Source organism: Schistocerca piceifrons, chromosome 2 (genome assembly GCF_021461385.2).
Source record: "Schistocerca piceifrons isolate TAMUIC-IGC-003096 chromosome 2, iqSchPice1.1, whole genome shotgun sequence".
Taxonomy (NCBI): Eukaryota; Metazoa; Arthropoda; class Insecta; order Orthoptera; family Acrididae; genus Schistocerca; species Schistocerca piceifrons.
Window position 1 is genome coordinate 755131864 of NC_060139.1, and position 12342 is coordinate 755144205.

Below are 12342 nucleotides of genomic sequence, written 5' to 3' on the forward strand. Positions count from 1 at the left end.
TCCACTCTGTACTTTTGCCTGTCATCCATCACTTGATGATCTCATCGTAGACAAGACATTAAATCCTAATCTTCCTTCCTTCCTGTAGTATTAATTGTATATCAGTAAGCAAATGTTATAGAAGTTTCATCTGATTAGTGGCCAATAAAAAAATTTCTTGCTTTACGTATTATTTAATTAGAACATGGAGTGCTGTATTACTTATACATAATTGATTCATTTAATAGTTGGGACTGTGTTTGTTTTCCTAATAAATGACAGTGATTTAATCAATATCTGTAGAGAAAAAGCACATTAAAAAGTGACAGAATTTTTTTAAAAAATAGTGATGGAACTAGTTTCTCCTTATTCTATAGCTTTACTTAATTGCACTGTTCTTGTAAACTGAAGGGGGCAGGTTGGGGGGGCGGCGGCAAGAGGGAGTAAACGTACACTACTTAGTGTGTGTGTGTTTTTTCCAGTAAGATGAAATATCATTCTTGTGTATCCAGAACATGACATTGGAATATAAAGCTTATATTGTGTCCAATGACATTATGCAGTTCTGTGGAGAAAATGTATTTTTCTTAGTAATAGTAGTAGTAGTAATAGTAATAGTAGTAACAATAATAATAATAATAATAATAATAATAATAATAATAATAATAATAATAATAATAATAACTTATCTGAAACCTAAAGATCAAGCAGACACAGGAAACCCAGCTAAATATTGCCCCATAACATGCCTACCAACAATATACAAAATATTAACTTCAGTCACTACACAGAAATTAATGACACATACAATACAGAACAAAATTATAAATGAAGAACAAAAAGCTGTTGCAAAGGAGCACGAGGATGTAAAGAGCAACTGATAATAGATGCAGAGGTGACATATCAAGCTAAAACTAAACAAAGGTCACTACACTACACATACATTGATTACCAAATAGCTTTTGATAGTGTATCCCACTCATGGTTACTACAAATATTGGAAATATACAAAGTAGATCCTAAATTGATACAGTTCCTAAACATAGTAATGAAAAATTGGAAAGCCACACTTAATATCCAAACAAATTCAAATAATATCACATCACATCCAATACAGATTAAGCGTGGAACATACCAAGGAGACTCATCAAGTCCTTTCTGGTTCTGCCTTGCTCTGAACCCACTATCCAACATGCTAAATAATACAAATTATGGATACAATATTACTGGAACATACCAACACAAAATCACACATTTGCTATACATGGATGTTCTAAAACTACTGGCAGCAACAAATCAACAACTCAACCAATTACTAAAGATAACAGAAGTATTCAGCAATGATATAAATATGGCTTTTGGAACAGACAAATGTAAGAAAAATAGCATAGTCAAGGGAAAACACACTAAACAAGATCACTTATTGGATAACCACAGCGACTGCATAGAAGCGATGGAAAAAACAGATGCCTATAAATATCTAGGATACAGACAAAAATAGGAATAGATAATACAAATATTAAAGAATAACTAAAAGAAAAATATAGACAAAGACTAAAAAAAAAATACTGAAAACAGAATTGACAGCAAGAAACAAGACAAAAGCTATAAATACTTACGCTATACCATTTGGAGTAGTGAAATGGAGTAATACAGACCTAGAAGCACTCAATACACTTACACGATCACAATGCCACAAATATAGAATACATCACATACATTCAGCAACAGAAAGATTCACATTAAGCAGAAGGGAAGGAGGAAGGGGATTTATCGACATGAAAAACCTACATTATGGGCAGGTAGACAATTTAAGAAAATTCTTTATAGAATGAGCAGAAACTAGCAAAATACACAAAGCAATCACTCATATAAATACATCGGCTACACCACTGCAATTTCATAACCACTTCTACAACCCTCTAGATCACATAACATCAACAGATATGAAGAAAGTAAATTGGAAAAAGAAAACACTACATGGCAAGCACCCGTATCAACTAACACAGCCATACATCGATCAAGACGCATCCAACACATGGCTAAGAAAAGGCAATATATACAGTGAGATGGAAGGATTCATGATTTCAATTCAGGATCAAACAATAAACACCAGATATTACAGCAAGCATATTATTAAAGATCCCAATACCACAACAGGTAAATGCAGACTTTGCAAACAACAAATAGAAACAGTAGATCACATCACAAGCAGATGTACATACTAGCAAATACAGAATACCCCAGAAGACATGACAATGTAGCAAAAATAATACATCAACAACTTGCCATACAACATAAACTAATGAAACAACATGTTCCCACATACAAGTATGCACCACAAAATGTACTGGAGAATGATGAATACAAATTATACTGGAACAGAACCTTTATAACAGATAAAACAACACCACATAACAAACCTGACATCATACTCACCAATAAAAAGAAGAAATTAACACAACTAATCGAAATATCCATACCCAATACAGCAAATATACTGGAGAAAAAATTGAAAAATACATCCAACTGGCTGAGGAAGTCAAGGACATGTGGCATCAGGATAAAGTTGACATCATACCAATTATACTATCAACTACAGGAGTCATAACACACAATATCCACCAGTGCATCAACGCAATACAGCTACATCCAAACTTGTATATACAACTACAGGAATCTGTAATTATTGATACATGTTCAATTGCCCGAGAGTTCCTAAATGCAATGTAACATATACCGTACAGTTAAAAGGAAGTCACGCTTGATCAAGGTCCGCATCACTTTCCATTTTTAGCCAGACATAACGTCTGAGAAAGGAAAGAAATAATAATAATAATAATAATTATTATTATTATTATTATTATTATTATTATTATTATTATTTACTACTGCCTGCTTCACAATAACTTTTTAGCAGATGGGATGGACAGTTATTAAAAAGAAAAAAAGAAAAGAAACTTCTGTTATCCCCTTTTTTATTATTTAAATTTTATAGTATTGAACTGTAATGTTGATTTATTTAGTTAATTTTTAAATTTGATAACATAGTGAAAATTTAATCACAGTTCAAATTTTTCATGACTCATTACTGATAAGAGACTTGTGCCCCCTCCCCCCAATACTGTTAACTCTCTCTCTCTCTCTCTCTCTCTCTCTCTCTCTCTCTCTCTCTCTCTGTCTCTCTCTTTGTCTGTCTAAATGTTTGTAGTAAACTCTGCATCCACCTACTGTCACTAAATTGATCAACATAGAATTGATGAAACTTATGTTGTGTAAATTAATAATGATGCTGTCCTAATATAGCATCTGTCTCTGTAAATTCTCTTGTTGCTCTTTTCTTATGTTACAATTGCGTTATGGTAAAGCTCTTTGTAAGTGTTATTGTTATTCTGATTTTCGTCATTATTGTTCAGTGTTGATGATGACTCTGGAAGACTGACAGATGAAGATGAAACTGCAGAGGGAGAATCTTCAGTCTTGAGAGATAATCTTGGTGAGACTATGCTCGCAGATGGGTGCCATGAAGTCAATTCTGTACCAACTCCTGATCAGACAGAGTCTGCATCATCATCCCTAGAACATACCAGTCATGTAATGAAGGATGAAAGCAAAGTTCCACCAGATGATGATCCAAGTAAACTACAGTGGCCATCAATGGTGGACCTCAACAATAGGCTCCGTCGTGTAATTACGTCGTATCAGCGCAACTTCAAGAAGGAAGAAATGAAGATGGCTCAAAAAGCTAAGGTATGTTGACAGAACATGTCATTTTAAGAGTCTGCTGTGTATGAGAATAGCTTGTTAGTGTCTGCAGTAGCTGATGGAGTAAACATGTGTTTAATTGTGAAGTACATATGAAACTTGCTTCTGTGTAGTTTGATTGAGCAGTGTGTTAACTTTTTGTCTTTTGAGTTTTATTATCTGTGTAGATGTTTTCTCAAGTACTGTAGAGTATATCATATTTATAGTTTATGTATAAAGTTGTGTTATTAGTTCATGCATCCAGTAAAGTAAATTTAATAAATGTAACTTCATATATATATTTGAAGTTGTTGAGAGCTTTTGCATTTTATTGTCAAATTTCTCTTTGTTGAAACCTGTATGCTATTGTTTGCTGTTTGATTCCCTATGAATAATCTGAAGACATTGATATTGCTTGTTTTGATATTCTGCCAATAAAAATACGGGACTAATATATTGCCACAGTATTCAGATGTCACGAAATGAAAATTGCGTTGAGCCATTTCTTTTAGTAGTTATTTCTCTGTGCAGTTTCTAATTTTTAGAGGGGGAAGGCCGGGGGGGGGGGGGGGGGATTGGGGGGAGAGAGAGAGAGAGAGAGAGAGAGAGAGAGAGAGAGAGAGAGAGAGAGAGAGAGAAAATATGTCCAACTGGTAAGGTCATTTTGAAGTTTTACTCTCGGTGCACATCTGGCAAAAATGTAAACAATGAGATCAGAGGCTGCAAAAGTGATTGCCGAAGAAGTTGTTCTAACAGTTGAAGTACACAGAAAAAAAAAAAATTAAAGTGACTGAAGAGTACCACTGAACAGATCAAACTTTACTTTTAAATGATGCACAATTCATTGAATAGCGGAGATGCCGAGTCGCAGATAGGCACTACAAAAAGGCTGTCAGAAAGTGAGCTTTCATCCAACAAGGCCTTTGTCGGAAATATACCCCCCCCCCTCACACACACACACACACACACACACACACACACACACACACACACACACACACACAGGAGACCACGACCACAGTCTATGGTTGCTGAGGCCCCATGTGTGTGTGTGCGCGGCGCGAGTTGGATTTGCGCACATGCCTTCTATTTCCAACAAAGGCATTGTTGGCTAATAGCTCACTTCCTGTCAGTCATTTTGTTGTGTCTATCTGCAACTCAGCATCTTCGCTATATGGTGAGTGGCAAATATCCTTTGTTAGATTCCATTTTGGATTTTCCATTATCTGTTTTTTGTGCGTTACACAATTCATTGAGGTACCTAGTTGAATGAGTTAATTATTCTTTATTCAGGTTTGAGCAATATGAGACGGCCTGATTTAGTCAGCAATATAGTCCTGGAGATACCAGTATCACACACTGCCCCCCTCTCCCCCCCCTCTCTCTCTCTCTCTCTCTCTCTCTCTCTCTCTCTCTCTCTCTCTCTCTCACACACACTCACTCACTAAACAGCTTTGAATGTGTCCATTCATCTGTACTGGGAGCTTCAAAAGTTGAAAGTTATCGAAAGGTTATTTTGCTAGCAATTGTCTTGCATTCTGAAGTACCAATGTATGCCCCCTAACCTGTTCACAGCATAAATATTCTAGTACAAGAAATTCATCTGTATACCCATTTGGGAGAATGGCTTATCCACAGCCTAAGGGTTGTTCCCGGAATGACTCTTCCACTCACAAGGGAACCTCCCCATCGCACCCCCCTCAGATGTAGTTATAAGTTGGCACAGTGTATAGGCCGTGAAAAACTGAACACAGATCAATCGAGAAAACAGGAAGAAGTTGTGTGGAACTATGAAAAAAATAAGCAAAATATACAAACTGAGTAGTCTATATGCAAGATAAGCAACATCAAGGATACTGTGAACTCAGGAGTGCCGTGGTCCCGTGGTTAGCGTGAGCAGCTGCGAAACGAGAGGTCCGTGGTTCAAGTCTTCCATCGAGTGAAAAGTTTTTATTTTCAGACAATTATTATCTGTCCGTCCGATGCGGTCACTTTTTTGGGAGTGATTATCACATCCACAAGAAATCTTTTTACCCATTCGCCAAGTGTGCAAGTTAGGTGGGTCGACAACATATTCCTGTCATGTGACGCTCATGCAGTCACCAGTGTCGTATAGAATATATCAGACGTGTTTTCATGTGGAGGAATGGGTTGACCTATGACCTTGCGATCAAATGGTTTCAGTTCCCATTGGAGAGGCACATCCTTTCGTCTACTAATCGCACGGTTTTGCGGTGCGGTTGCAAAACACAGACACTAAACTTCTTACAGTGAACAGAGGCGTTAATGAACGAACAGACAAATCATAGCTTTGCGAAAATAAAGAAACTAAACTTTGCGCTCGAGGGAGGATTTGAACCATGGACCTCTCGTTCCGCAGCTGCTCACGCTAACCACGGGACCATGGCGTTCCAGAGCTCGCATTATCTTAGATGTTGCCAATCTTGTGCATTGACTACTCAGTTTGTATATTTTGCTAATTTTTTCATAGTTCCACACAACTTCTTCCTGTTTTCTCGATTGATCTGTGTTCAGTTTTTCAAGGCCAATCCACTGCGCCAACTCATAACTAAATCTGAGGAGGGTGCGATGGGGAGGTTCCCTTGTCTGCAGTGTGATGTTCATCGCAACTGAATTAAAATGTATACACTTCAGCAGAGTGCAAGAGTTGTTCCAGTATTGATGTTGTCGTACTGGCATACAAAGCTGCATTTCAGCTGACCAGTGACACTAGTACCTCAGATGGTTTACACTATAAAAATAGTGGACATTACTCTTGATGTTGAAAGGAATAGATAAATTTACTTCAGATGTCTGTTCAGTGTCTGACACGTTAATGAAAACTTTCTTGAAATAATCTAGACTAATATCTCAAGTTCTCATCTTTTTCTTTTTTCACACGCCACTCCTCTCACTTGGTCCCCTCTAACTCTCATTTATACCATATTTCTATGCATTGTGTAAAATCCTTCAAAATATTCCTTCGTAAAACTATAAATTTGTACTCGGATAAGGCTGTTGCTTGGTTGTAATCGTGCCTTCAATTTAAGCTTAACTCAGGCCTCTAAAACTTTGATTGTCAGTGGCAAGTGTCTTTTCTTCCTCTAATAACTCGCAAATCTTTGTCTGAATCAAACAATGGAAAATCCAGGCTGGAATGACGACAACATTATGAAAAGGATAGATTGGTACACACCATATAGTGGAAATGTTGAGTCACAGACAGGCACAACAAAAATACTGCTATACAAGTAGGCTTTCAGTCACAAAACCTTCTTGTAAATTAGCCCACAAAAGACCACTGTCTCTGGCTACTGAGGTTGCTTGTTTCCATAAAGAAACGGTAATATATTTCATTAGCAGTGAATTTAATTCTACTCCCACGTGTATGAAGCTTAATATTCTGAAAACCATTGCCAACATGATCTGCAGAGGCAGCCTTAACTAAAATAAAATGGCGCCTCTCTAATTCTGTACAGGCAACACTCAATTAATAACAACACACATTTTCAAAATACAAACATGTATCTCATAGAATGAGATTTTCACTCTGCAGCAGAGTGTGCGCTGATATGAAACTTCCTGGCAGACCAAAACTGTGTGCCCGACCGAGACTCGAACTCGGGACCTTTGCCTTTCGCGAGCAAGTGCTCTACCATCTGAGCTACCGAAGCACGACTCACGCCCGCTACTCACAGCTTTACTTCTGCCAGTATCTCGTCTCCTACCTTCCAAACTTTACAGAAGCTCTTCTGCGAACCTTGCAGAACTAGCACTCCTGAAAGAAAGCATATAGCGGAGACATGGCTTAGCCACAGCTTGGGGGATGTTTCCAGAATGAGATTTTCACTCTGCAGCGGAGTTTGGAAGGTAGGAGACGAGATACTGGCAGAAGTAAAGCTGTGAGTACCGGGCGTGAGTCGTGCTTCGGTAGCTCGGATGGTAGAGCACTTGCCCGCGAAAGGCAAAGGTCACGAGTTCGAGTCTCGGTCGGGCGCGCAGTTTTGGTCTGCCAGGAAGTTTCATGTATCTCATAGCCTATTGTGTAAATGTAAATCTCTGAAATTCCAGTAGAATGTTAATAATTTAGGAGTAAAGGCAACATCTCACCTAATAGTAAGTGCATTGAGTTGTTAACAAGTAAACTTCATCACATGGGTTTCTCAAATTCCACTAACTAAACTCATTTGCTCCCCTTTTTATTATGAGGGTATCACTAAAACAGCCACGGGTCCTGGTATCTTATTATTGGTCTCCAAATTGTCCAATTCTGCTGGTCCTCCTCCCCTTGTGATTGTCATATGTGGTCCCAGCGTTAGCTTTCTCAAATGAATTTCTTTTCCAACCAGTGCTTAATTAACTCTCTCTTGTTCTTTTAAGGCAAAGGAACCACATAAGAGGGTTGATTCTGTCAACTTCCTAACCAGCTTGTTCTATTGTTACTTGCTAAAGAGAGATTTTTTACATGTTTCTATAGTAATGTAGTTTTTTTTTGTAGACATTTCTTTGTAGTGTTGAACATTCGAGGATATCACTACATTTATTTAGTGTTGGATATATTGTTCTTGGTATGACTCAGCAGTGATTCAACTGCTTTGCTGGCAAGCTCTGTTTTCTTGGTTAAGCACAATCTCTATAAGCAAGCTGTGTGTGTGTGTGTGTGTGTGTGTGTGTGTGTGTGTGTGTGTGTGTGTGTGTGTGTGTTGTTGTTGTTGTTGTTGTTGAGGGGGGGGTGGGGGGTTATTCATAATCACCTTCCCTACTGATGTTAAGAATTTTGTAAAATATTGGAATTGTGCTTATGTGTAGTTAGTAAGCTAAATGTTGTTTGTCATGTATTATGTGCTTCTAGTAAAATATAGATTCTGCTGCATGATTTGATGGAACATTTCCCATTTTGTAAAAGCCCACGAATTCTTTTTTTCAGCATTGTGAAGGGAAAAAAATGAAAACACTTGTGATGTCAGAAATGTCTTCTTAATAAAGCAAAAATATATTAAGGTGTCAACAGTTTGATCTACTCGAAAAAAATATTATTTTCTTGTTTGCTTGTGTGTTTTGTGCCATTCAGTGCTGATTTTAGAAACCTTAAATGATGGCCAATGCTTAGATATTGGTGACAACATGAATATTTGTCCACACGTGCATTTAATAAAGACGCGTCTGTAGGGTAGACTGCTCCTCCACTTTGACAGTGGCTGAAGCTGATATTGTCATGTTATTGCCAATTCCTTGCAATTTCACAAAGCAAGTAAGCATATACCTGCTTCAATATCACCATAATACTTGTGAAGATGTAGGATGAAAGAAAAATTAAAAGGAAATTGTGGAATTGTTACAAAAGTTATATATGTTGTTGTGTCTATAGAGAGACCATGTGTTTCTCACACTCACTGACAAAGCTAAAAGGAAAAGAAAAGGATGAGGAAGACAGATCTATGAGATTATCCTGGCTTGAGATAAATGCTATTGGATATGCACAAGATATAACAGTCATAACTCATTTCATGGTTTTTAAACCTATTCAAGCAGTGACAGTCTGTTTAACGTATCAACTGTTAGCCATGTACATGTAAGTGCTCAGTCTGTATACCTCCAGTGCTACCCATGTATATATATGATAGGAACTGGTTGAAGCAGGAATGTTATCTTATATATCCATTTCAAACATTTCTTATTAAATGGTGGATATGTAGTTACAAGACATTGCTACTAGTGCCTGAAACTGTTCATACGAGTGGACTAATACCGGTTTTCTTATTTCATTCACAATGGGAGAAACTATTTGAAAGCTGCACTTCTTCAGCCTCAGAGCTGGTTTTGAACAGTGGTTAGCATCTGTTTCTAGGCTATTTCGAGGTGTGGAAGTGCATACTGTTGAGGAAAGATATGGAAAGTATTCTTCTAAAAAGTGATCATAAGAGTGCAATCTCTTTTACTTCATTTGCTAGTGAAGGAACTGACCTTATTCTTGCCTTTTGGTACCCTTGGTGTGAGAATAATTTATCTCATTTTCCAGCATCAAGAAGTAGAATAGTTTGACAACAGTGATAAATGACAGAATTCTCCTTGTGGAAAAAAATGCGGTTGGCAGTTCTGTGGACAGTTTTCAGTGCTGCAGAAGCAGCTGAATTTCATGGTTGACAATTTTGATACAGCAAGTTCAACTGTATATAACTTGCTTGCAGAAAAAAAGTCCTCTAAGAGTTTTTCTTCAAGGGACTAGTCGCGATCATTGTAGAAGAAAATAATAGGTACTACAATGACAATTTTGAGAGTAGTACTCTATATGACAAAAGCTGTAAGAGTGCTTGTAAAGATAAATGTGTAATGAAATATTACGTGGCAGTAACTCTTCACACGATAGGAACTAAAGAACTGAGCTAACTTGATTATTGGTCAAGGGATTCTCCCCTCAGAAGGTTGGTTTTTAGGAATTAATACCTTGTTATAGATAGTTGTTACACTGCCTGCTGCATTATTATAACAACAGCATTCTGACTCGAGGTGACGGACTGTACTAAATAAGTCAATTGCTTGGTTCGAAAGAGTTCAGAACTACGATCACCTCTTTCTGTAGTCTCTGCATTTACAAAATCTTCAGTTGCGAGAGGGAAGGTTTGCTTCCAAGCAGTAGATTCTATCCAAAGGAAATACTTTTTGGAATAAAATCTTTTATTCTGTATGATTAAAATTTTAGTTCATTTTGGTGAAAAGACTGCTACACTATACTGAAGACTATTTGGGAAAGATGAACTATTGTGACACTTCCGATGCAATATTTGGGATGAGGACTCACTCTATATGTTTATAAACCTCCTCCAGTTGTTGTTGTGGTCTTCAGTCCTGAGACTGGTTTGATGCAGCTCTCCATGCTACTCTATCCTGTGCAAGCTTCTTCATCTCCCAGTACCTAATGCAACCTACATCCTTCTGAATCTGCTTAGTGTATTCATCTCTTGGTCTCCCTCTACGATTTTTACCCTCTACGCTGCCCTCCAATACTAAATTGGTGATCCCTTGATGCCTCAGAACACGTCCTACCAACCGATCCCTTCTTCTGGTCAAGTTGTGCCACAAACTTCTCTTCTCCCCAATCCTATTCAATATTTCCTCATTAGTTATATGATCTACCCATCTAATCTTCAGCATTCTTCTGTAGCACCACATTTCAAAAGCTTCTATTCTCTTCTTGTCCAAACTATTTATCGTCAATGTTTCATTTCCATACATGGCTACACTCCATACAAATACTTACAGAAATGACTTCCTGACACTTATATCTATACTCGATGTAAACAAATTTCTCTTCTTCAGAAACGCTTTCTTTGCCATTGCCAGTCTACATTTTATATCCTCTCTACTTCGACCATCATCAGTTATTTTGCTCCCCAAATAGCAAAACTCCTTTACTACTTTAAGTGTCTCATCTCCTAATCTAATACCCTCATCATCACCCGACTTAATTCGACTACATTCCATTATCCTCGTTTTGCTTTTGTTGATGTTCATCTTATATCCTCCTTTCAAGACACTGTCCATTCCATTCACCTGCTCTTCCAAGTCCTCTGCTGTCTCTGACAGAATTACAATGTCATCAGCGAACCTCAAAGTTTTTATTTCTTCTCCATGGATTTTAATACCTACTCCGAATTTTTCTTTTGTTTCCTTTACTGCTTGCTCAATATACAGATTGAATAACATCGGGGAGAGGCTACAAACCTCCTCCAGTACACCAAATGCAACCTGTATAGCTCACATGAACAAAAAATATATTTTGACACTGGAGAGCAAACTATAAAAAGAAAGATTAAAAATTTTTATCAACAAACAGTGTTGCAGCTTTGAAGTGACACCACAAAAGAGACGTTCATGGTGGATACATACCATGCTGCCAGAATGATTAACTGAGAAAATGAACTGAAAAACTTATTCAGGATAATTTGTTCCTGAGTGTGTGTTGCATTATGAACCAATGGGTTTAGCGAAAAAGTGTGGCATTTTTGTAGTTTAATGGAATGTGTTTGCGAAACTGTGAAGTGGATGCAGTAATTTCCTTTCTTACACCTTGTAAAAGGCATGTAAGGGACATGGTTTTATCAAAAAAAGTTAGTTGCAGTTGGTAATTACATAATTATCATCTCTTGAGTTACAAAAGCACCCTGTAAAATTGGCAAATTATTTATATCACAATTGCAATGAAAATATGTGTACTGAAAATAAAAAGAAATAGTGCCCCAGAAACTAACTGGTAGTTTGTCATAACAAATTGTATTGAGCATTGAAGTATGAGACCATCAAATTAAGTGGTAGGTCTTGGTGAGCAGTCATTTCACAAATCAGTTTGTCAGTCTCTTTTGATTTTGAGTTTAACATACCATATTTTTTATTTCTTATCAAATATTCTTTCAAAATTATCTGGCTTTAGTTTATTTTAGTGCAAATGAATGGGAGAATGGAGAAGTAACCCTTCTTTCATGTTCAAATTCCAAACATTATTCATATTCAGCAGCATGTTTAGATGTTACTATTACAAAATAGTTCTGCCTCCTTTCATTAAATAATTTTTCTTAACAATTTTAAACTTTGCAGTACTTGTGTGTCAATTTCACATAAGTA

At 37.1% G+C, this 12342-nt stretch overlaps 1 protein-coding gene across 1 annotated transcript in view; it reads left to right on the top strand.

Moving 5' to 3' along the window:
• LOC124774928 (chromodomain-helicase-DNA-binding protein 7) overlaps positions 1 to 12342 on the top strand; it is a 326638-nt gene that overhangs the window by 211056 nt on the left and 103240 nt on the right. The window contains exon 28 of the mRNA XM_047249608.1: positions 3396 to 3729. Coding sequence (XP_047105564.1) covers positions 3396 to 3729 — 334 coding nt within the window. The remainder of the gene's footprint in view (positions 1 to 3395; positions 3730 to 12342) is intronic.